We start from the raw sequence: 25,268 nt of genomic DNA on the forward strand, positions 1-25,268 counted from the left end.
GCGTCCCCGCGTGCCTGGCACTCAGGGTGCACTCCATAAGCAGTGGGAACAGCGGCTGGCCTCTGGAGGTGGCCACACGCAGGTCGAGAGGTCAAGCCCTGGGTTACTCCTTATCCACCGCTAAGGATGGGTCGCGCGCAGACGAAGAACACACCATCCCTCCCTTCTGCCAAGAACCAGGCAAGACGGCGTACAGAAGCAGACTGGTCTGCCCGGCTCACTGTCCCCCGGCCCCACTCCCTCCTGTCAGGAAACATCCCGCGCAGGCGTGGTCCCGGAGCAGAGACAGGTAGCTGGTTCCCGGGATCTGCACAGAGCGGTGAGAGCCGCGGGCCGTGCCATAGGTGCACGGGGGCTCAAGCCCTGATGGGCCTCTCTCTGCTGTTGGCCTCAGTGTCCCATCTGCAAAGGGTGTGTCCGTGGGCTCCGCCATCAGACCAGTGGGGCTGGTTCGGTGCCCAGCCATGACGGGAGCCGCCCTGGGTACGTCGGAACGTAGGCTCTGTCGACTGGGAATCAAACCCGGGAGGGCACATTCTCAGGAGGAATGGACTGGCTTTGGTGCAAGCGCCCTGCACCCCTGTGCTGCAGGTCCTCCCCACGGCCGTGCCAGGTGGAGGACAGGGTCTCCCAAGGGCTCACCAGGCTGAATGCCAGCCCCTCCCACAACGCCCAGTGTCTGATGGTTTGTCAAAGACAAAACACCCCAAATGCCAGCCACCCCCTGTAGGTGATGACTGTGGCTGCCCACCTCAGGCCAAACCCAGGAGGGAGAGACCTAGCCTCTGGCAAGAAATGAGCACCGTGGAATATTACTCAGCCATCAAAAAAGAGAAACTCATGTCATTCGCAGCAACATGGCTGGAGCTGGAAGGGATCATCCTCAGCGAAATAAACCAGAAAGAAAAAGAAAAATACCGGGTGGTCTCACTCACAGGAGGAATGTAGAGGATCCAGATAAGGGATCAGAGAAAGAAAGGTATTAAAATGCCGTGAAAATGAAAAGCAACAGGCAACGGTCAGCCGGAGGCGTTCTGCAGGCGGCGCGGGGAGCAGGATGCACACGGGGACGGCGAGACGGCGCAGGGCGAGCGGGTGTGGGGGCGTCCCCGGGACCATCACCGAGATGAGGAGGAGGCACCATGTGCAACAATGAAGAACGATGTGAAAAATACATAAAATAAAATGAAGAAGAAGAATCTGATGTTGACAGGCCCCCCTCCCCCCACCCCGAGCGCCGGGGGCCTGCGCCTCACCCCACCTTCAGAGGAAGCGGATTTAATGCCTCAACTGCGGAGTGAGATGTTCTGTTATTTTTCATGGGAAATTAAACTTGACCTGCTGTCAGTTGGCTCATGCCAAGGCAGGATGGATGGCCGGGGGCCCAGCTTGACCTCTGCTGGGCGCACGCGGCCTGGCGGGGGGCCAGCCATGATGTCACCTGCTGCCGGGGGTGGGGGGGCAGGGAGGCCAGCGGGAGAGGCCAGAGCGGCGACCTTTCCTCCAGGCCCTGCAGCAAGGGGCAGTGAGGCCACCCTTGGTGTCGCCCGCACCGGCCCCTCGCCTGAGCCCACCGGGGACCGGCTCGCCCCGGAGACTGAGGCCGCCCCTGTCTCTTGCAGCTCCCAACTCTACCTCGTGCCCCGCGGAGGAAGCCTGGCGGGCAGGGCTGGTGACCACCATCGCCGTGTGCTGTGCCTCCCTGGTCTTCCTCACCGTGCTCGTCATCATTTGCTACAAAGCCATAAAAAGGTAAGTGGGGCCCCTCGCTGGGGGGTTGCTCCTCCGTCCACCCCCATGATCATAAACACGGGGACGCACGGAAGGAGCAGAAAGACTAAGTGAACGTCCATCTGCCTTCGCCCTGCCCCAGGTCCCCAGGAGTCTGCTAGGAATTTGCTGCATTTATTTCCTTTTTCTTTTGCCTCTTTCTTTGCTGAAATAGTTGCAGTCTGGCCTCAGACATCATGCCCCTGTCATTTATTAGGGAGCTCAGCTCAGCAAGCATTTGAAGAGGCCCAATTGTATGTCGGACTCGGCGCAGTGAACCCTGCCTGTAAGTCCCAGGCTCCCCGTGGGCGCTCGCTCAAGGCCGAGGAGTTCAGAAACCCTCCTTGCAGGGTGGGTGATGGAGCCACCGAGGGGAGACCCGGGGCTGGACTCCATTCAGCTGTGTCATCAGGAGGAGATCACATCACCTCTCTGATCCTCAGTTTCCCTCGCTGTCAAGCGGGAAAGAATAAGAATAGCAGCCTTGCTCTGTTTTTGAACAGAACAAAAAGGAGGGGGGGTGGCTTCTGCAAGTATTATGCACCATATGTATACTCCATGGAGCCCAGCACACAATAAGTGCTCCCCCAGCCCTGCTCCAGCTTCCCGTGTTTCAGTAGTCAAAGCTAGAGGAAGGAGAGCAGCCAGAAGGGCGACTCTTCCCTGGGGAAAGGAGAGGTTGCGCTGCCTCAGAGGTTTTCAGCACATGCGCCACCTGAGCTGGGTTTTGAAGGACAAATAGGAGAGTTCCAGCGGGGCAGTGAGCGATCCAGCAGCAAGACATCAGTCATACTCGCTGACATGTCTGAACCATCATCTCACTTGGCCTTTCAAAAAAGGTCACCAGGCGCCACCCTTCTGTGGAGGTGGGGCTGGGCACGGGTGGTTATCTGTGGGCTGGGGAGGTCCGGGCTGCACGGAGCGCCCCGTCCAGCGGAGCAGGCCGCGGTGTGAGTGGCGCCCTCTGGAGGGCGCAACGTGGCGGCTCTGGCCGCCTCCAAAAACTGGCCTCCGGGCTCCCCTTGGGGGATGGAAGCCTCAAAAGGCAAACAAAAATGTTGCCAACAGCCAAAGCCTCCTGGGCCGCTGGATACATTTCTGACAACGTTTAAAAAAATTCCCTCAGGCCCGAATGAGAGGATCCGCATTAAGAACGACTGTCACTCTTCACTTTACCTCTCAATCCCTTGTTCTGTGTGATTTCGCTTTAATAATTCCAAAGCAGAAAGAGTGAAATATCAAGTTAAGTCTTAAAACAAACGCCCGGTCAGGCGCTCGGGTGAAGGGCCATGTCACCAGCAGCCCCGGGGCGTCTCGTGACGTGGGCGGGGTTGGGGGCGCTGGGCGGCCGCTGCCAGCCCTCAGCCCGGTTCCTTCGAGCCATCTCCAGAAGCAAGGATAACAGCGGGCGCTGGAGCCCACCGCCCGCAGCCCCGCGGGGCTCCCTCCGCACCATCACGCTCTCCCCATGTCCGCTCTCCCCACCAGCTCCGCTTTATGGATGAGGAGACTAGGGTCACACGGGTTAAGGGAACAGCCCACGAGGGCTCAGCAGGTCAGAGCTTGAGCCCAAACCCAGCCCCGACCACAGCGGCAAATCAGACCTCGCCGCCCTTCCTCGGGGCGCCCAGGAAAGGCAATTCTTTCTGGTCGCTCATTCATTGGAAGCACCTGTTCTCTCAGGCGCTGTGACGCCATTGAAGGGGAAATTCAGTGATAAACCTGTTTGTTCTTTTTAAACTCTCAGCCTGGAGCCCTGGGGGAGGTCTGCGAGATCTTGGTGAATGGCCCCTGCACAGCCTTGGGGGGCAAGAGTGCCAGGAGGGTAGTTCTAGCATCAGCTGGGGTAGAAAGGGGAGATGCCAGCTTGGCGTGGCATCTGGGGGTGGAAAGAGATGGAGGAGCAGATGCAGGAGCCCCTGGGGGCTTATGGACTTGGCGGGGCATTACCCTGAAGCTGGGCATTGCTCACAATGGGACCAGCACCTGCCTCGGCCCTGAGTCCTGGTCAGCTACCCCACACGCCAGAAGGTTCCCAGCCAGGGCACCCACACGGCCTGCATGTCAGTAGCTGTCCCTGAAGAGCGGCTTTACCCACAGGCACAGGTGCTCAGGCCCAGGGCCCGTGGGCATTCTGTACCCCTTCCCTCCGCACCCCACTCCCAGCAGCACAGGTCATGGGCGGCAGGATGATCTGAACCCGGGTCTGGGAGTCCAGTCCCCTGAGTTCCATGGCAAGCCCCAGTTGGCTCAGCGGGTCCCCTGGGCCTCATTTTCTCCATCTGTCAAACGAGGGTCCTCCAGGCCTCTGGCCGGCTCCCTCTTTGTCCTGAGTCACAGGAGGGTCACGCGTCAGGCAGACGCTGCCTGAGGTGCCTGCTGGGGGGTGCCAGGCCGTGCATCACGGATCTCGGTGCTAGGGGCTCCACACCCGGTCCTGGGGCGCCCCAGGTGCACCTTGGAGGAGTGGTGGGTGAATCAGACTCCCCGGAAGAAGGAGCACCGTCGCAGCTGGAGTGGGGCGTGTGAAGGCAGCCCAGGCTCTGGCTGCCACGGCAGAGCATTGGTGCGGGGTGGGCGATCCCCAGCGATACTCAGCGGGAGGCTGGACACCTCTTCAGCAGGTGCAGGGAGCCGCCGCCCCCGGGGGACCTGACGGGGAGAGGGAGCACATCGATCTGTGGACCCTCAAGGGCGAGACGCCCCTCGGGTGGCCTTGGCGCCTCTCCCACAGCTGCGCTCTTCCAGCTCAGGGGAGCCTGGGGTGGGGGGTGGCCAATGACGGCCGCCCCCTCCCAGCCCCGCACACCCCGGGCTCAGGAAGGGCGCCGTGTCCCTTTGGGCCATCGATTTACCGCGAAGCCACTTGACAGCGTCTCCTTCTGATTTACTGGGTATTGGCTGGAGGACCAGGGGAGGCTCCAGGCCGGGGGGCTGGCCCTGAGCCGGCTGGTCACAAGCTCCACCAGCCCTCGGCCCTGCACGCGGGCGACGTGCCCTCCGCGGCCCGCTGCGCCCCTCGAGACCCGGGAGCTCCCCCGCCAGCTGGCCCCCCGCGCTCTCCGAGGAGCCTCGCCCGGGTCTGCTCCCGCCCAGGCCAGGGAAGGGGGAGGCAGAGCCCGTGGAGCCCATGATGCTGGCGTTGTGGCCTTGAGAGCTGAGGACCCGGAGTGGCCCAGGCCCCAGGCCCGCTGGGGGAGACGGCTCAGGGTCGGAAAATCCACCCTCCTCCGCCCACAGCGGGAACCCGGGGCCTGGCCCAGGACGCTCACCTCCCATCCTCTTGGTTTTAGGAGCCATGCCGTGTAGGGAGCCTCCGCGGCCTCCTCTGCCCGCTCCTGGGTGGAGAGGCCTCTCTCTGCTCTGTCGGCCCTGGCTGGCTCACACCACTCGGGGCCAGGCTGGGTCGCAGCCTGCCTCTCTAGGGACCCCGGAGCGCCACGGGGTGCACGTTAGGTAGGAAGTCTGCAGAACGGGGGCGGCTGCTCCCCGCTGACCCTGACCCCCAGCAGTTCCGAGAGCTAACACTTCCGGGCGCTCACTGTCCGCCAGGTGCTCTTCTAAGTGCTTGACGTGCCTTAACATATTTAATCCTCCCAAAAGCCTATGGAATGGGCACCGTTATGGTGCCCATTTTATAGAGCAGGAAACTGAGGCCTTGACATCGTAAGTGGCTTGCCCAAGCTCACGCAGCTAGAAAGTGGTAAGGCTGGCAAGCTGGGATCCTTGGGCAAGTCGCTCTCTCCCTTAGCCTCAGTTTCCCCGTGAAATGAACCTCTTAACTTCATGCCCAGCTTCTTCGGGGGCCGCCGTGAGAGGGGCCTGTGACCACTGTGCTTTGCACGGAGATGATGCCCCGAGACAGGAAGTGCTGGTTTACATCTGGCATTTCTAGAAGGAGCCGTGGGGGCTGGGCCTGTCCACCCAGAGGGAGTGGCCTGGGACTTCGTCCTATGTTTGTGAGTTGCTTCTGCCGCAAAAGAAGGGGGAACAGTTCATAGATTCAATCTTGGGGTGTTGGCTCCAGCAGGCCCCACCGCACAGGCCCTCCCTCCCTAAACTAAGTCATGTGCACTGAACCCCGTAAGCGCCAGACCGGCCGCCCAGGGCCAGTCCCTCCCGCGCGGGGCCCGGGGGCGCCCCGGGGACACCTGAGAAGGCGGAAGTACTCTCCAGGCTCTCAGGGATGGCCACAAGCTTTCAGTTTAGATGACACAACAAAAGTAATTGAGACTCAATTCCCTGTTACTGGGGACACGGAGGTCCCTGAGCTCCCTGAGCTGCGGCCACGCGGGCATCAGATCCAGCCAAGGCACAGCGGTCACGCGGCATAGGACGGAGCTGCACAAAGTGTGCGGCCTGAATCAGGAGGCTGTGGCCGCTCGGGCCAGAGCGAGGAGCAGGGGTCCGATGCGGGCCGGGAAAACAGTAGCGGGAATTCAGCACCTCAGCTGGCGCGCAAGAGCCTTCTCCGCCTCCGCGCCAGCTCGCCTCATGGCCTGGGTGCGTCGGGGGGGACGCGGCCTCCGGGTGAGCTCCGGGGGGCTGGACGTGCATGTCGGCTGCCGCACTGCGCTGATTTAGTTGGGGTGCTCACCGCCCCCCGGGCCCTCCACCACCCACACCACCGTCACCCTCCACCCAAGCGTCACCACCCCCTTCGTCAGTCAGCCCTGGCCCCCAGCCTTGCCCTCGGAGTCACCATCGTCACCACCCTCACCGCCCCCCTCCGCCCCGCCGTCACCACCGCCATGACGCGGACCCTCCGTTCCGGCATCACCATCACTGCTGCCACCTCCAGGATCACCCCACCCGTCCCTGCACCCCCGTTTCCACTCCCACCAGCTCAGCGCCCCATCGCTGGCCCCCCCACCGTCACCTTCCGCCCCACCACCCCTGTCACCTTCACCGCCAGCCCTTCACCCCACTGCTCCTACCGCAGGTACCTCCAAATACCTGCTCCGTGTCCGTTTGCTCGTCACCACAGAGACCGACCCGGCTGACCCTACGTCCCCCTAGGCTGACCACACCTTCCGGTTTGTCCACGACCGTCTCTGTGCGTACCTGGTGCTGCCGCTTCAGCCCCAGCGCCCCCCTCACGCTCAGCCTCGCCCTGTCTCATACGACGCAGGGGTCACCCCGGCCAAGCCCATCCGTGGCTTCGGTTTGACTCCACTAAGACTCCCGGCCCGAGGCTCCGGGCTCAGGAGAGCCTCCTGGGCTCGCAGGAAGGGCAGGCGCCCCCCCCCAGCCTCCCCCCCCACTGGTAACTAACGGGTGTTTGCCTTGCCCGGCCCTCCCCCCCCAGGAAACCGCTGAGGAAGGAGGAGAACGGCACCGGGGGCGCTGAGTACCCCATGACTTCCTCGCAGAGCAGCAAAGGGGTGGACGTGAACAACGCTGTGGTGTGAGCGCTCAGGCCCCGGGCCCGCCGACCCGAGGGGCACCTCGATGGCACAAGTGGACACGGGAAAGCAGGAGGACACGAGTCGACACCAGGCTGGCCGGGACCTCATTGTCTTGCAGGCCTGGGGCCTCCCCAAGCAGAGACCACACTCCTTCCAGCCCTGCCCCAGCAGCCCGCCGGCAGAGGCCGCCCAGCCCCAGGCGGAGCCGGGCCCACCCCCTGCAGTACCCAGGGCAGCCCCGGCGCCCAGGCCCTCCGCAGCCGCCTCTGGACTCGTGTCTGACCTGCTGACCACATTCCAGCTGCTGCCAAAGCACGGGCTTGGAGGAGGACAGGGCATCAGCCTGCGGGTGGGCGGCATCCCCCTTGAGCCATAGAAAGGTGACCCAGGGGCCTGCTCTCCTGGCAGAGAACCTCTCGTCCCCGGGAAATCCACCTGCTTCTCCACTGTCCATGCTGCTCCCGACAAAAGCCATCAGCACAGCCATGAGACACCCCCTTTCAAAGGTGCTCCCCACACATCTGCTCATCAGCCGTCTGCGACTGCCTTCGGGCCCCAGGGCCTGCCTTCTCCCTCCGGCCCCCACCACACCCGGCCCCTGGCTCCTGACTCGCCCCCGCCAAGGGCCGCGAGCCGGCCTGCAAGTCCCGCCCTGGCCCAGCCGACAGAGAGGCCCCTTTGTGTGGAATGACTCACGCGCCCGAGGCCAAGGCCCGGCGGACAGAGGCCACGCGCCTCTTCTCAGACTCATCCCGCAGCCGGTCCTCAGCGACCAGGAGCATCTGCGCGAGCCTGGCCCTGCCTGTGTCCAGCAGGGGCCACCCCTTGTGCCAAATCCATTGTGGGCACGCCAACCCGGGCCCCCGGCCTGGCGCTGGGTCCTCCCCACCCTGACGCTCCTCTGGGGCCCTGGCCGGGGAGCTGGGACCCTCTCCGGAGAGCCCCGAGCCTCCCTGCTCCCCGGCAGGGCGTGTGTCCTCCCCGCGGCGCTCTGCACGTGTCTCTCCAAGGCCTCACGCTCTGAAGCACTGAGCCCTCCGGCGGGATGGGGGGGGTCAGGAGACAGGAGAGGGGCCGCCGGGCCACCTCTTGGCCTGTGGCCAGCAGTGGCCTGCGGAGGCCTGTGGTTTCTGGGCATCTTAGCCCCAAGTCTTGGCCCCACTTCTTTGCGGGACCGTCTTGGCCCGAGGTCCCCTCACCTCACACACACGCTCCCTCGCAGCGGACGGGCGCCCCCCGGCTCTGGGAGGGGGCCGCGGAGCCAGGCGTGCTCCCCGGAACGCGAGGGACCGTGGGGAGAGGCTCACTTCCCGGGGGCCTGACGGCCCGAGAGTCCGTCCCACTTTGGGCTGAACCCTGGAGCACCCCTTGCCAGGAAGCCTGGCGTCCCCGTGTCCGTGGCGAGCAGGACGGAGAAGGCAGCGCCCCCAGCCCGGACCTGCCCCGGGCCCGCGGGTGGAGGCGAGGGGCGCCAGGGCACACCCTCCTGGAACCCGCTGTTTTCTTTAGGTTTCCTTCCGCGTGAGGACGAGGGTCGGGTTCAGATTTGCGTTTTGCTTTCCCTGTGGCCCTCGGCCCGGCACAGTGCCACCAGTGGCCTTCCTTGTTGCCATTTTGCCCTCAACTCATTGAGCACTTTAAGGTGCTCTGGACTTGGGCCCCCCCACTCCCCAGGGGCAGAGCTGGGGGACAGCAGGGGGGGGTGTAGGCCAGAGCTGGGCCTCCCGCAGCCTCCTGCTGAGCCCCTATCTGCACCGTGAGCAGCGCCAGGACAGGACCCCGGCCTCCGGCACATGCCACCCTGAGCTCAGAAGTGATCAAAGGGGGGGGGTCCTGGCTCCAAGGGTGTGGGGTGCTGCGGCAGCCAACCCGGGAGGGATCCCTTCCAGGGGGGCGGGCCAAGCCTACATTTGCACAAACCCCCATCCCTGACCTCGGCTTAAACTGGGAGACCTGTGTCTGCGGTTAGCCTGACCTTCCAGCCCCCCGGCATGCCCCGGCCGCCCCCAGCCCCTCCCTGGGGACTCAGGCAGGAAAAATCTCCCGAAATGTGGCTTGTGAAAATCCCTTTATGCTCACGGACAGCCCCGGGAAGAAACCAGCCCCTGAAAAGAAATCGTGTGGAAACAGCCCCTCTCCCCAAGCTGAGGGTGGAGGGCCCGTCTCGGGGGCAGCGCGGGAGGCGCGCCCCATGTTTCGCGTGAGGCAAGAAGCCTCGTCCGAGCCCCTGGCCTGGCGCCTGCCGGCCGCGTTCGCTTTCGGGACCGTTACCGGCCGCCCCGACACCAGTTCTCGGAGCAGCCCGAGCGCCGAGGTCGAGCGCGAAGTTCTCCTTCCTTCTCTGTGGATTTCAAATAGATCCTTCCACTGTCTCCACGCTGAGCCAACTTAGGGCGGCAGAGACGCGCTCCCCGAGTTTCAGGGGTTCCCGAGAAGCTTCTGAGGCCGGTTTTGGAGGAAAGCCCAGCAGCTGTGAGATGACCGCCCTCTGTGGGTGCGTGTGTCTCACGAGCTCGCCGTGGACTCACAACCCTGTGCTCTCTGGATCTGCGCTGAGGCTCCGCAGCCCGGGGCGGGGCAGCGCGCGGGGAGGGGTGTCCCGAGCTCTGCCTTCCTGCCCGGCCCGCGGCCCCGGAGGGCGGCTCCTGGCCCGGGAGTTCTGGCCCGGGGCACCGGCGGGCTCCCTCCTGTCCCCCACGGAGCCACTGGGTCCATCTCGCGCGGAGCCTTGGCTCCAGAAGCAGGGCCGGCGGCGCCGGGGGTGGCTGCTGCTGACGGGGGAGCGAGCGTCCCGCCTTTTTTATTTTCAATAAAAACAGCTTCTCGAGATGCTGCCTGTGGTCGTGTGCGGTGGGGCCGGGCCCGCAGGGCGTGGGGAGGGGAGCCCCTGCGCGGAGGACAGGGCTGGGCGAGGTGCCCCGCCTGCTTTGTGTAGAATTACACCCCAGGCCAGAGCATGGGGGTGCCCCTCCCACACCCCATCTGCATTTGTGGCTTCACTGGGGAGAGGGTGACCGTATCCCCCGCTCCCCTGGGGCAGGAGGTTTTGACCAAATGTGGGCTACATGGAGGAGGCTGAGCGCACGGACCTGGCAGGCCCCTCACCTCAGTGCCCACAGGAGTCCCAGGGAGCAGGAATCAGGGGCCGAGCCGAGCGGACAGCTTCCCCGGGCCCGCGGCCACGTCCCGCCTCCACCTTGACTCCCTGGGGCTCGGAGCCACTTGTCCCGGCTCTGGCCGCCAGCGCAGCCCACAGCAGTGCCTGCGCCAGCTGCCTGCCCCGCGGGCCGCCGGCCTCCTGCCCTGGTCCCGTCACTGCCACCCGGGCCGGGCACCGTGGTGGGCAGGTGCCCCGGGGGGGCTGCGGGGAGCCTGGGATTAGCGCCTGGGGGGGCAAGCAGCGGGCGGCTCTCAGTTCCCTCGTCCTCCCCTGAGACCCGGGCGTGGCATCTCGGGTGTGGCGAGGGCGCGGGACGCGGGGCCAGCAGTCGCCAGCCCTGGCCGTGGGCTTCGAGCCAGGACGTCTGTCCAGGGGCAGGATGGGGGGCAGCTTCTCCGGAGCAGGGCGGGGGCAGATCTCACCTCCAAGTTCACCTGGGCTCTCCTCACCCCAGGGCCTGTGGGGCGCTGTGCCCCTGCCCTCACTGCCGCGGCCGGTGCTCCTGTCATCACCATGACACGGGGCCTGAGCTCGGGCCGGTGCTCCCGTCCCAGGCGCTGCCGTCCGTGCGTTTCTTCCAGAGAGCTCCCTTGGGGATGGGGGAGGGGGTTCTTTCCTGTCCTCAGCGAGGACCAGCGGGGGCTACAGAGAGGTTCCTTGAACGGTGGGCACCCCGAAAGGATGGGGTCCGGTCTCCACCTTTCTCCTCCCAACAGCTCGCCGGGCCGAGGCGTCCTCCGCTCCTCGCCGCGGCAAACGCCAGCACCCTGCCTGCCCTGTGCCCTGGCAGCCGCGCTTCTGGCTCGGCCCACAGCTGAGCCAGGCCGCCAGGAAGTCTTCCCCGGGCAGAGATCATCTCTGGGTGCTGCTCTCTCCGCCGCTAGACCCGGCAGCAACTGGGAACTCAGGGCCCTGCTTCTAAGTCTCCCCTCTGCACGCTGGTTTTGGAAACGATGCTCGTTTCCCCACTCGCTGGCACACAGGCTGAGGCTGGCTTGGAAGGGGACCCTGGGGGCACGAGGCCGAGCCGAGAAAGAGCAGCCGTGCGGCGGGCGGGTGGGGGACGGCATCCTGCCTGGGTAGATCCCTGCGCACAGCCCAGGATCCCCCACAAGGAGGGGCACACCAAGGCCCTCCGGGACCAAGGAGCAGGGCCGCGGTGGGGCGAGGGAGGCCACCCCTGCCCAGCCCGTGTGGGAGCCGCTCCACCCCCGCCCCGTGTGCCCCGAGGGGAGCCCCACGCCTGGGACAGGCGCACGCGGGACGGGGACCAGAGGGCCGAACGTGCTCTATGAAACTTAAACCTCGACTTCATTTTCATGTCAAACTTCAAAACACAGCGTGAGGAGCGCGCCGGGGGTGAGACTGCACCCGAGGTCCCGTGCCCTGTGCCCGGCGCCGGGGGCGCCATTTTCGTCACTGCAGGCAAAGCCCATGGGTGGGCGTGTGCCCACGGCCTTTGCCCTCCCCCGAGACTCCAGCGCGCGAGGGAACGGGCCTGCCCTGGGCTCCGGTCTAAGTCCCCGCTACACGCCAGGCCCCAAACCTGCCCGTTACGGGAAATATTTGTAGACGTCGCCGTTACAAACTGAACACCAGGCCGCAGCATGAAGACTGTGACATTTTATTTCACGCAGCTCTGCAGCGGCCCCACTTCGCCGGGGGGCGCGAGGGGTGGTGGAGAAACCTGACCTGCCGTGGGGCCTCCGGGTGGCCCCGGCCATCGCTCAGGGCGGCTGGTGTCTCCGGCGCCGTCTTGGAGCCTCTTGCTGCAAGGGCAGGTGCTGGGGCCTCAGGCCACAAGGTGCCAGCCGGGTCCAGCAGGGGGGCGGCTCCCCGGCCAGGAGACTGTGCAGGCTGCTGCAGGGACACCCTCTGAGGGTGACCAGATGGCCCGCAGCTCCAGATGCAAATATCCCTGACGCCGCGTCTCCCTCCTGCCCTGGGCCCGGCCCTCCCCGCCTCCACAGCAGCCGCGGGCCCAGCCCTGGCTTCACACAGGTCCTTTCACAGCCGCCGCCCCACGCTGCCCGGCGCTGAGACTCTTCCCCGGGCCACCTCCACGCCTCCATGTTCGGGGCCCCCGGGGCGTTGCCATCCGGGCATCCCTGCCACGACCTCGCTCCCACAGGGGATGGGCCCCCCATCTCTCCCCTGCGCCCTGCCTTTGCTCTGCCGCCCTTTGCCCTTCGTCCACATCCCGCGGGCCGAAGAGCCGGGCTCTCTGCTCCCCACAGCTTCCCGCGTCTGGGCCGCCTCCTGCCCCGCGCCGTCCGAGCGAGACTCTGAGCCGTTTCCTGGAGAGGAACAAAGAACAGGCCCGTTGGCTGCTTTCAAAGCACGAGCCCACCCTGGCCGCCCAGGACAGCCCCGCGTGCACCCCCTGACGACAGCACGGCCCGCGGCGGCGGCTTCCCGGGGCCTCGAGTCGCCCACGGAGCCGGGCACGGGAAGGCCACCCTCAGAGGGCCCCGGCCAGACCCCCACAGCAAGCCGGCATCGCCTCTCAGCACACGGCCGGCGGTCGCGGCGCTCCGGCTGCGGGGGGAACGGCCGCTGGAAGGTCGGGGCAGAGCACCCCAGAAGTGCGTGCCCGGGAAAGGGCGTGGTGCCCCTGCCTGAGCCCTCTGTGCCGAGAACCTGGCAGACGTCACGTCCCTGGCTCTTGACAAAAACGCCGGGAGCAAGGGGTGCGCGTCCCCACTCTGCTGCGGGTGAGACCGAGGCTCTGCACGAGGGGGGGCCTGTCCTGGCCGCAGCGCAGGGCAGCGGGAGGCCCCGGTTGACCTGGGTACGCAACCTGGGCGTGGGGTCCCACCACCTGCCTCCCCCAGCCCAGCTCAGGGATGAAGAAGGCTCTGGACACCCCGTTGTCTGGAACTGGCCAGATCCCCCTCTGTGGGGGCCCCCCCACGCCCCCCACACTCCCAGGGGACGGCGTGATTGTCCTCACCTGGAGTGTTTTGTCCTTCACGCTTGATTGCTGGCTGGCTCTTTCCTTCTCCAAGTGGCCACTTGAAGGAGCGGAAATCAGGGCGTCTGCCAGGCGGCCCCGGGAGGTTCCCTTTGCCACCGGCCTGCGGTGGGGGCCTATCTGGACTGCATAATTAAAAAGCCAGCTCTTTGTGCCAACAAATCCCAGCCTTCGCCGGTGCCCTGTGCACCCTGCAGGAGAGCTGGTGCCAGGGCTCAGCTCGCGCCACCCCCTGACCTCAGCTTCCCTGAACTGGAAAAAACCGGGTGGGCTGGGGAGACCACCTGAGCTGAAGTGAGGTGCCATAGGATGCTTGGGGGTGTGGAGGGCCAGGCCCTGGGGCCATGAGGGCAGGGATGGAGGACCGGTGGCAGGACCGGTGGCAGGTAGAAAAGGGCCACTGTGGGGCTGAGAGCAGGGCCCCACATCCTGCTTTGCACCGTCTGGCTGAGTGACTCTGGCACAAACCCATGCCCTCTGGGTCCCAAAATGAGAGGGGGAGTCTGAAGTAGGGTGGCAAACTCACAGGCCGGCGAGGGGGGCAGGTGACTGAGTGAAGGTTGCCAGGCCTGTAAACCCACCCAGAAGCAACGGGATTTCTGCGGGAGGCTGTGGGGGCCTTCCTGCTCGAGAGGCAGAGGCCTGCAGTGAGAACGGTACAGGCTCTCTCCACCGAGCGTGTCCGAACCAAAAGCAGAAGTTAGAAGTTCAAGTTCATCAAACAAACTCTGCTGTGAGCCACGTTCAGCCAGCAGGCTGCCGGTGGCGGCTTCGGTCGACATAGCTCTAGCTTGTGTTGCCGGGCAGGTGAGCGGCAAAGGGCATTATCTATGACTGAACCACCAGAGCCTTGTAATAGAAAGAGCCAGGGCTTCGGAGGCAGACGCATGTGGATTCAAATTCTGCTCTGCCTTTAGTGACTCTTGCAAGTAATTGGTGCTCCGTTTCCTCATCTGCATTACGTGGTTGATTCCAGGCGCCAGCCCCGCATGGTGGTGTGAGGGTCAAGTGCCATCACCTGCCTGGGCCGGGACCCGCCTCCGTGGGAGCCCTGGTCACTAGTCAGGGCTGAAAGACTCGGCCTAGGGCCCATCTAACAGAGTTCATCATCACAACCTTTAATTCATAAAATTTTATTCTTCTCCATACAACTATTATATTAATTGGGAAACTAAATGAAATTTAATTTGTGAGCTACTTTTCCCCCCAAATAAGTGAATTCCCAAAGCAAAAGGGAAAACGCCTTTGTCAGATGCATTGACACTGTCTGTTCCGGATGATCCACACTCGGGGACACCAACAGGACCGCGCTACCTTGATAAAAGCCCTCGGATTTCTCTATCCCTCTGCTCCTGGCACATGTTAGCCAAAAGAGCTCAGAAGCAAAAAAAATAAAGGGAAGAGAAATGAATATTTACCAAGTGAAGCTCTGACTTGGAGTCAGATGCCTGTTGGGCCTCACGCTCTGCTCTGCCAGACCTCAGATGCGTCACTGGATGGCTGGGCCTGTTGCCTCACCTGGGCCTCTTACCTCATCTGGGCCTGTTACCTCACCCGCCTCTCGTTAGGGAGGAGAGGGCCGAGAGGAGTGAGGATAACGCCTGGGAAGTGCTCAGGACCTAGCAGGCGCTCGGTAACGGTGTCTCGTGATTTCTCTCAATCCCCCTCAGGAGAGGCTCACAGCTCACTGCTCTTGTCAGTGAAGGGGCTGCCCAGCGCTTCCTCTTAACACTTAGCCACCTCCCAAAGGCTCCAACTTTCAGAGGGACACAGTTCGGTGCTTTTCCGCTGAGTTCACCCCCTCCCTTCCATCTCCTTAAAACTGTCATTGTCAAAACATCCAATTTGCCCGATACACATATTTACAAATTACTTCTAGTAACGAGGTATATGAAATGATCTGCATTGTCCAATTAATTCCAGAGGCCTTTCAATCCAGCTCCTGAAAGAGTCTTGGTGGACAAACCATCTCCAATCCAATCCAACCTTATCCGGCCTGGTGTAGCTTGAAAAGGAAGATGAAATTGCTGCCGCCACTCGACCGCACACGAGCCTCTCAGGGAAGAGATTTGCTGAGGACATCCCACCGTCAGGCAGGCTGACACCTTGCAGAGATGGCACACGATGAAGACTGGACAGCCTTGGTGAAAGACATTTCGGCTCCCAGGGTCTCGTAGGTCCCACTTCTGAAGAGCTGGCTGAAGGGAAAACCAGCGAGCCCACGCCTGTGAGCTGTCCCCTTGCGTGGTCTTCGTAAGGTGGCCCAGGCCTCCTGGAGGTCCGTAGGTTCCAGCACCGTCTCCCAGCACCAGCACAGTTCTCCACCTGTTTGTGCTTCCCGTCACCCCAGGGAGACCAATAGGCATCTCCACTTTACAGATTAGGAAAACAGGTCCAGAGAGGTTTGGTAACTTGCCCAAGGTCACCCTCAGCGTCAGAGGCACATCCGCTGTAAACAACCACGGAATCTACGTGTGTGTTTATTTGGGCCCATTCCACCCTTGGGGATCTCAGAATGTTCTGTTCACACTCTGAAGCCAGTCAGATTCCATGAGGGAAGGAAAACTGAGTGTATTCCTGGTCCCTTCTTCAAGGGAATGATTAGCGCTGGCAAACCTTGACGTGGTAACATCTGTCAGGCTCTCTGCCCTGCGCCTCTGGGGCCACAGCCCGGGGCTGATGAGTGAGCTGCAGGAGCCAGACAACCTGGGGTCAGTTTTTGGCTCTGCCTCTTCATCTGTATGACCTTGGGCAAGTGGTTTACTTCTCTAGACTTTCACATGAGGAGGAAAATAAAACAAGATAGCCCTGGCTGAAGGTTCCCCAAATACCAGGCATTCCTCTGAGCTCTTCCCCAAATTCTTTATCATCTCAACAGCCCTTTGAGGTAGAATGTGGTGTTGTCCCCATTTTTACTGACGAGGAAACACTAATGATAAAACTTCAAAACCCCTGAGGTGGTAGGGAAAATAGAGCCAGCCAGCGTTCAGCTCAGCGCGCCTCAGTGGCCCTCACCTAGGCCAGGGGTCAGGCCTTTTTTTCTGGAAAAGAATGATGGCAAAATTCCAGGCTTGCAGGGCCATACTATCTCTGTCACAGCTCTTGAACTCCGCCGGTGTAGCGTGAGAGCAGCCAGAGTTGGTATGCAAACAGCCGGCATGGCTGTGTCTTAGTAAAGCTTTACGGAAACAGGCCAGGGGTGGCGGTGACCTGGGGCTGTAGCTTGCTGACCCCTGACCTCGCTAGGACCAATCCAGCTAAACTTCCATCTGTCCCTCTTCCTTCCTCTTCTCCCCTAAATGCCTGAACCTGACTTGCTGAGAGGCTGGCGTAAGGATGCCACAGAAGACGAGGCTGGGAAGTGGGCCTGGGGAGGGCTGCTCCCGTCTGCAGAGACCCTTGCTGGTCTCTCTGGGCCAGAGCTGTGCAGGGTCCCAGCAGGGGTAATATTTAGGTCAGGTTGGTGGGAAAATGGGTTGCAGTTCTCAGGGCGAGAAGGGAGGCTTGCCTGGGTAAGAACAAGACCCTGGGTTGTGACTGGAGCAAAAGAAAGACAACCAGACAGCAGGAAGCATTCGATGGGGGCTGAGTCAAGAGGACTGAGTTAAGGACTCATTTCCTGCCCTTGCGGAATGCAAATGCAAAGAGAAATTGAGGCAGAAGTCCATTCAAAGACCTGGGCAAAGAAGATGGGTTGGAGAAGCAGCTGTGGGTGCCTGTGGGCCTTGTCTAGCAGGTAGGATAGAGCCACCAGGACCCTGGCTGCCAGTGGCGGGGTGGACCGAGACAAGCCAGGCCTGTGCCTGAGTGGGGAAGTCAGTTAATCCCTCACCAGGGCAGCAGCCAGGGCCTCCTCCGCCCGTTTCTGGAACCCTCCTAGGAGTCCCTGAAGAGAAAGAGAATGTCACAATCCAGCCCTGGCTGAGCCCATTGGGTCGCTCAAGAAAGACCTGTTGCTTAATTGAATCCGTTCCATTCAATAGACAGCGACAACCCTGAACTGCGTGCCTAACCCCTGGGTACAGAGAGAACATCTGCAAGGCGGTCGCGACTCACAAGTGAGGTGAACACGTGCGCTTTGCACGGTCACACAGGACAAAATGCTCAGGCGCACAGCCAAGCACAGCCGACGCGGCGGGGAGACCTGCTGGGAAAGGCCTTTCAGAGGCGCCCATTTCTGTCTGTTAACGTGGGGCCCTACTGGCTCCCTGGAAATTCTCAGAAGAACGAAGACCTGCCACCCTGTCTTTCTAAGCTCGTATAAACACTTGAACACCCGAGGACTTGTTTCCCCCGAGAAGCATCAAGGTAGCTGACCTCCGGGAAGAAAAGAGAAGTCTCTCCGTCACATCAAAAAGAGAGAGTTGCCTCCTGCCTTCAAAGCCCTTCCCAGGGAACAACTTCGAGTGAACTGAGTCCTTCTCTCACCAAACGACCTGCAAGAGAGGCTTTCCCTCTGCCAACTTCTACTGGAGTTTCAAGGGAGGTTATACGTTTTAAAAGTCTAATAGAAATAGTTGTCAGGAACTAAACTCTAGCTCTACAGACTGATTTTAAAAAACCCCAGGCTCACAAAGATAATAAAAAATACATTTAATAGCATGTCAATATACAGCTTAAATGTATCTTAAGTCTTCGGTTGGTCAGTGCGTCACAGGGGGAGAGAAGAGAAGGGCCATGTGTGGATGCACAGTCGGATGCTAACAGAAGTGCTCATCGGTCTCGGTGCTCTTACGCTATTAAAATTCCTCTTATGAAACGTAACTCCGGGTACAGTGCTCTGTGCCAGCGTGGGGCATCGTCTGGTCCAGTATGCAAGCTACAGTTTTAAGTTGAATTGTATACAACTATTAACCAAACAACAAAATCTGTCGTTCACAAAACTAAAGTGGTTATTATCATAAAGCTTACAAGAAAGGACAGCCTAGAACTAATGAGTTGAAAAACTAGTTTTAAAAACAATAAACCTTACTGGACAGTCTTGGAAAATGTTATAAAACAAAAGAAACGATTGGCACAGTTTAACCACCTAATTTCTAAGTGCACTTTGTAATGGTCCTTGCAAGCTGCCGCTTTCCCCAGGTAACGACAAAAAGCTTCAGTCAGGTGTCACTGGCTTCTGGTGACGGGTTGTGTTTTTTTATTATTGCATTGCCAAGAGTGGATTTTTAAGAAAAAACACTACAAAGGTTTCAAAAACCCTATTTATTCTCTATCATCAAAAATAGCAACAGGGGGACTTATACAACTTTTCTGTGAGTACCCACCAGTCTATTTTTTTTTCTTAAAAAAAATAGAAGTTAGTTAAAGAAAAATGATTTGGTTTTTAAAAAATAATGTAAGGAAACACTTAATCAGATAGCCCAAGGAGTCATCAGAAATGTGTAGCAAGAAAGCTTCGTGTTTGACCTCTCCGGCCTTTGCACGTCTTTTACTAAACTAGAAAGAGAATGTACAGTACCAATATGTTCCCCAACCTGCTCGGATCGAATTGTTTTGTTTTTAAACCCATTATTGCTAAACCAGAGTGTTGACACTGAGAGCCGAGGAGTCCGCTCATAGAGGATAAAATTGAGAGGCTGCTTCTGAGGACTGGATCTCCACCTGGGCCATTTTGAACTGGGCGCACTGCAGCCACTTGCGGAGGGCAGCCAGGCTGGCACTGCTCTGGGCCGAGCCCGGCAGCGTCCTTAGGCTGTGGTGGTTCACGTTGTTCTGAATGGCCTGGAGGCGAAGCTGGAGTCCGGCAGATAAGTGCTGTGAAGACAGGGCAAGAAGTTTAGTCGAGCTTCTTTCCTCCTTATGCTCCAGGTCAACCCCGGGGCACCCAGAACTTACAAGGCTGACCTAACAAGGCACCAGGGCCCCTCCGGCCTGCAGGAGGCCAGCTCTCAAAGGCGGCCGTGCAGGGGTGGGGGACATGTCTGGGAGCCACATTTCCCAGAGTCGAGCACCCCAAATTCATCTAAGTAAAGCCATTCCCGCTTTGATCCATTCCGGGCAGCAGGAACTTGGAGCCAATGGGCCAGGGCACAGCTGCCGTGAACGGGCCCCCAGAGCTGCTCACGTGGGAGCCCAGCGCCGGTGCTCCCGGGCTCAAACCCCAGCTCCCCGGGGGACGACTTTGGGAACAACCCTTTTTGGTGTATGTTTGGATTTTCTCATGGGCAAATTAGAGACAGCAGCCTCATCTCATGGAGGTTTTGTAAGGATGAATGAGTCGATAGAGGGTTTGGAACAGAACCTGGCACATAGAGAGCGCTCATGGCATTTTAATCACGATTATAATCTCTGTGAATGCACAGAAAAGCTGGTTGGAAGCTCTTCTTTGTCCTCGCTTCTCCACAAGTTCTGCTGCCTCCTCTCAGCACCGTGAGCAGTGTCCAGTGGCCTCCCACCCCATTCACAGGGTGCAGGGCGGAAGCACAAGCACCCGCGTCCAAGCACGACCAGCTCAGGACGAGGCTCGCAGCGCGCTGATGACCCGCCCGCAACACAAACAGTACCGACTGTGGGCACTGCTGACGGCTGCACTTCTGTCCTGATGATGGGCATGGAGTCGCCCCCTTCCTCCCTAGCACCCCTTCCCAATTCTGAGAAGAAATCCAGCAAGAAGGCTTAGCCCCCTGCCACAGAGCTCCTGGTGCAGCAGAGCCCAGTGCTGCCGGGGCCTTGGCTCGCTTTCCCGTCTAATGTCAGGCCCCAATACCTATATTTATTGGGCCTGGACTAGGTTTGTCCCTATAGAGACAAGCATCACTCAAGGTAAGGGCTGGGAGTGGGAAATACATTCGCTCAGAACCTTCTCCCCTTTCTGGCTGTGGGGCCCTGTCCAAGTCATCTTCCCTCCGGGCCTACGAGCCTCACGTGTAGGCCCCTCTGGCTCAATTCTCTCACTCACCCAATCTATCCTTCCATGACAGAATTCTTCCCATTACAAAAAGTCAATTTTAGTGGCCAGAAAGGGGCACCAACACGTGTGGGGCCGGATCCCAGGCTCTCCTCTGGAGGTAGGGCAGCCTAGTGCTCTAGTCAGTGACTAAGCCTCACCCGGACTCTGGGACCCCCCCACCCTTCACCTTCATCCTCCTCCTCATCAACCGTGAGCAGGAGGCGTCGCCTGCATTCTTGGCCCCCAGAGCAGTGGGAATCATGAGTCTGTGAACGTTAGGACCGTCTCTAGAGGAAGCGAAGCTTCCAGCTTCCAGGAGCATCCAGGCGACTTACCTTGATATTTGACTGAATCATTGGCAACCACATAGGTATCAGCTGTGTGGAGAAACACAGAAGCCTCGTTATTGCTGCGCTTGGGTGGCGCCGCAGCCCCCGCCACGGCGAGGGGAGCAGGACACACTGCATCCCTTTCACGTCGAGCAAGGACCTGGGCCCCCGCTGCGAGTTACCAGTTATCAGGAAAACGTCTTTCTGAGGCCAAACCCTGCTGAGCTGGTGGCATTTGGAGGTTAATAGGCGCCCCTTGAGTGCCTGCAATACACACTTTAGAGTAAATGACTGATTGTCTCTTGAAAGCTACCCAGCACGGGAAATTAAATGCGTATTTATTTCATTAAATCCTTACTTTCTTGAAATAGAATTCCCTCCGCAGGATCTTTAGAACTGAGTCTCCAAGTGAAAGGGCAGCTCTGTTGCCCACAGTTGTTAGGAAACTGTTGCTGGGAAGCAGACATGCTTCAGCGGTTGAAAAAGCCAAGCCCTCAGGTTGCCAGGCTGTGAGCCGAAGGTGAGCGGAGCCAGGGGCTGAGCCCGAGGTCCTTGCAGGCCTGGCGGCTCCCCGGCGCCCAGACAGAGAGGCTGTCAAGGAGTCGGACTGCTCGGGCCTGGGCCTCCACCCCAGCGCCGATCTCCTCTCCCTGCGCTGGCCTGTCGGCTGCACTTGGGCTGCTCAGGACATAAGTGGCCTCGTAAGTGCATAAGTCAGGGCCAAGGTGTCCCGATGTGTGTGCCTGAGAACGCTACTTTGGCAGGATTTTAGCCAGGGAGGTGGGCTCTGGCCTATTTAGTCTGGGAATCCTCGTTTGTTCTATCCAGTACCCCGGGGACCGTGGATGTGCTAAGGTGCACCCCCTCATTTCATCCCATGCACCTTCCAGCCAGAGCAGGGCTGCTGTGCACTGACTCGTGTCCCCCTGGAGCAGCCGTTGTAGCCTTCACCCACACTGTCTTCAGAATGGGACCTTCTCTGGAAATGGGGTCACTGCAGATGTAACCAGTTAAGACAAGGTCATTCTGGAGACAGCGCCCCCTGATCCAACGGGGCTGGGGTTCTTATTAAAAGGGGCTATTTGGACAGAGATGCACACACAGCGACGATGTGAAGAGGAGGGCAGAGAGGTGCAAGCCAAAAGCCCTCCGGATGCCAGGGGAGGGAGCGGGCCTCACTAGGGGTGAGGGGACACACCGTCCCTCCCAGCTCTCAGAGGGAGACTCTGCAGACTTGGTCTAGGACTTCTGGCCTCCAGAGCTGTGAGAAAGTTGGTTTCTGGTGGGGAAGCCCCAGTCTGTGCACCTGTTACAGCAGCCCAGCACACCAGCACGAGGGCACGCCAGGACGCAGAGGCCAGGGGAGGGGGCGGGAGGGGAGTGGGTGATGCCGAGGGGCGAGGCTCTCAGGAGAAGGTCATGACAAACTCTTCTAGAAAAGCCTCCCATCGCCCACGCAGAGCTGACGGGGCGTGCCAGGTTAGGAGACTTGGATTCTACTCCAAATCCGACACAACTTCTGAAGGGGGGGCCCTAATCACAAGTCGAACCGCATCCCCGAAGACTGCAGCAGCAGCAGTCTGCAGACGCGGGTGAGGGGGCACATGGAGAAAGGAAGCAGGGCTCTGCAAAGGCCGCCTCGGTAATCCAGGGGAGACCAGACAGCTTCAGGCGCGAGGAGGCTGCCTGCAGGGACGGTGTGTGCGCGTCTGAGGACTAACTCGCTTAGCGAGCTTTTGGAGTGAGGAAAAGGTCAAAGACGATGCTAAGTCTCCAGCCTGAGCGAACTGGAGGACAGTGGAGCCATGAGCAAAGAGGGCCAGAGACCGGCCGGGATGCAGGGTAAACATCTCTGCTCACGAGTCACAGCCAAGGGCTGCCGGTCCCACTTAATTCATCAAAACATTACAAATAAATAAATTTGCTGAAGTGGTAAATTACATTTCTCTGTTTTTGTTCTCAAGGCTAAATCTGCCTTTAACATTCTGTGATATATACAATTTGCCAATCTGATTTCCACTGATGTTTATTCCTAACACAGTGTTTATACTGCAGCCAGCTATATTCTCTCTGTAACAAAAATACTGTGTTTAGAAAGAGATGATGGTTTGTATCAGAAAATGGAATTGTAAATGTAAATGTAATTCAGAAAATAACACCCTCTTCCTGCCTTTCCTGCTACCAACCCTCCCAACAAGACGGTGGATTGCAAAGCCTTCACAGAACGGGAAAGCGAACCAGGGAAACTGCCTCCTGCTCCTTGGTGTCTGTACAGCAAAGAGCAGGCCCTGAGGGTCCCAGTGTCCACAGACTTTTGTTGACTTTTGATGTATTAAATATGGTAGCAGGGCCATATGCTGCTTGCTATTTGGGAAATACTCAAACTAACCTCCTGCTAAGATTTGCAAGGGACGAGGGAGGGTGGGGATTGGAGGGTACTGGGACTGTTGGTACACACTTCTCAGCGCTGTTTCTGGGGCTAAGGCCTACAGGAGGGAATCAAGGGGAACTGTAGGGTTAGAGTAAGAAGGGTTATTTCCTATGTATGTAATACAATATGCGACCATTGGATTCTTAAATATTCCTGCGAGGGACCTTCAGGTTTGTGGCTCACAAACGTATGACTGAAGGCTGCAGGGGAAATCTCATTATGATCGATAGCATTATATAATCCAGCCATCCTATTTCAGGACTGCTAAATTGACTTATTGTTAACATTCATTTCAGTTCCCTTCTGCTAGTGGCTCCTAGAAAAGCTGCCATTAAGAATTATATATAATTTACTTTGGGCTCTGTAATGTTATAATAAGGTTGGTTGGGTTTTTTTCCCTGCCAGAAACAATATCCAGAAAACTGAAGGACATTTCAAAAAACTGTTTTTCATCACAATAAATGTAATACTTTTTCTCTTATCTTGCTTTATACTACAGAATAAACTAAAGACGTCCTGTTTGTTGGACTGTATTCACTTCATTCCATGTTTTCCAGCTTTCAAAATGAAAATTGGTGATGAAACTTTCTTTCGGCAAAGATAGAGTAACAAAGACCAGATTTGAGCTCCTGCCTGGAACAAGTAAAATTTCAAATGAAGTTTACGAAACAATGGTTTTCAGAAACTGAGCACCAGCAAGAGCTGGACAGTGGTCACTAGGGAGACAAAACAAACAAGGTGAGCCCACAATTAGCATAGAGCGCACCTCAGAAGGAGGAAACCAGGTAGAGCCTGAGACAAGGAAATGGCGCCTGAGTCCAGAGAGGTTAAGATGGCTAGAGTTTATAAGTCAGAGAGAGAGAGAGAGAAAGGGCATGAGGAAAACAGCGTGCTCGGGGGAGGCAGGGTGGCGGCACAGGGTGGGGGGGTCAGTGAGAGAGAGAGGATCTGTAAATTTGTAAATGGTACCCGAGTCACCAGCTGAGTACTGACCAATGCTCACATGTGAAAAAACGATCCAAGGTAATGGAAAAACAGCCCAAAAATATTAGAGGGGAAAACCCGTAGCGATGACACAGGGCCGGCACAATTAGTTTCCACTAGTGTAGGAAAATCAAGTCAAGGACTCAGAAGAACATTACCTTAGTAGTGAAAGAAATTACTCCTAGACAAAATGCTGCTCCAATTCCACTTAAAAAAGCTTAAAAGCACATTCAAAAGGATAAAACTGTTGCAAATCATTTAATTATGTCACAGAATTCAAATCAAGAATATTTAGAGGAATAAAAAAAATATCCAGCACCCAAGAAAGTCAAAATCAAAATGTCAAGAATCCAATAAAGGGCCTCCCCGGTGGCGCAGTGGTTGAGCGCTGGGTTGCGAAGCTGCCCGCAGCCTCTGCGGCGCCGGTTCGATCCCCGGCTGCTCCCCGGCCACTGGAGGAGGATCCCACATGGCGCGCAGACCTCTCCTGCCGCCCGCTGCTCCCCTCAGCAGTGTACCTCAGTCCTTCTGCCTGCTCTGCTCCCCGCTCTGGCTCTGGTGAATTCTCTCACCCTCCCGCGCTTCTGACTGTACCCAGTGCTTGTATAAATAAATAAATAAATCTTTAAAAAAAAAAAAAAAAAAAAAAGAATCCAATAAAAAACTATGAAGCATGCAAATAAGTAGAAAATGTGAGAAGAAAAAATCAAGCATTTGAAAAAGACCCAATATGACCCAAAAAGATCTAATGACACAGATAAAAGAATTAATAGATAAGGGCCATTAAAAGGTATTTGAACTACATTCAATATGATCAAGAAGGTAGAAGAGATATTGAGTGTGTTGAAAGAGGCATAAAAGAAACTATTTGAAGAAACAATAGCTGATACTTCTCCAAATAAAATGAGAATTGTAAATTCAAAGACCAAAGAAGCTCAATGAACTCAACACAAGCTACACCAAGGAAGAGCATCATCAAATTGCTTGACAACAATGGTAAAGTGAAAATCTTAAAAGCAGTCAGAGAAAAAAAAGACATCATACAGAAAAAAAAAGATAAGGACAACACAGATTTTTGTCAGAAGAAAGTGAAGGAGCAACATCTCTAAACTACTAAAAATAAAAACTTTGAACCTAAAATTAAATAACTAGACCAAACCTTTCAAAATCAAAAGTAGAGTAAAACTTTCTCAGGTATACAAAAGCAGAAGGAATTTTATCACCAGCAGACCTACCCAAGAATAGAAAAGGAAATCCTCTGGGCAGAAGGAAGAATGACGTTCATAGCTACAAAAACAAGCGTAAAATACAGAATAAGGC

At 58.4% G+C, this 25,268-nt stretch overlaps 2 protein-coding genes across 2 annotated transcripts in view; one reads left to right on the forward strand and one right to left on the reverse strand.

The window, feature by feature from the left end:
• PRIMA1 (proline rich membrane anchor 1) overlaps positions 1 to 7,392 on the forward strand; it is a 42,883-nt gene extending 35,491 nt beyond the window's left edge. The window contains exons 3-4 of the mRNA XM_037504004.2: positions 1,623 to 1,752; positions 7,079 to 7,392. Of these exons, the coding sequence (XP_037359901.1) occupies positions 1,623 to 1,752; positions 7,079 to 7,181 (233 nt within the window). The 3' untranslated portion in view covers positions 7,182 to 7,392. The remainder of the gene's footprint in view (positions 1 to 1,622; positions 1,753 to 7,078) is intronic.
• A 10,528-nt stretch (positions 7,393 to 17,920) lies between these two features.
• UNC79 (unc-79 homolog, NALCN channel complex subunit) overlaps positions 17,921 to 25,268 on the reverse strand; it is a 229,275-nt gene continuing 221,927 nt past the window's right edge. The window contains exons 51-52 of the mRNA XM_054692786.1: positions 20,540 to 20,581; positions 17,921 to 19,069 (exon numbers count right to left, since the gene is read on the reverse strand). Of these exons, the coding sequence (XP_054548761.1) occupies positions 18,869 to 19,069; positions 20,540 to 20,581 (243 nt within the window). The 3' untranslated portion in view covers positions 17,921 to 18,868. The remainder of the gene's footprint in view (positions 19,070 to 20,539; positions 20,582 to 25,268) is intronic.

This window comes from Talpa occidentalis, unplaced genomic scaffold (assembly GCF_014898055.3).
Source record: "Talpa occidentalis isolate TD23 unplaced genomic scaffold, MPIMG_talOcc4v2.1 talOcc4.11, whole genome shotgun sequence".
Taxonomy (NCBI): Eukaryota; Metazoa; Chordata; class Mammalia; order Eulipotyphla; family Talpidae; genus Talpa; species Talpa occidentalis.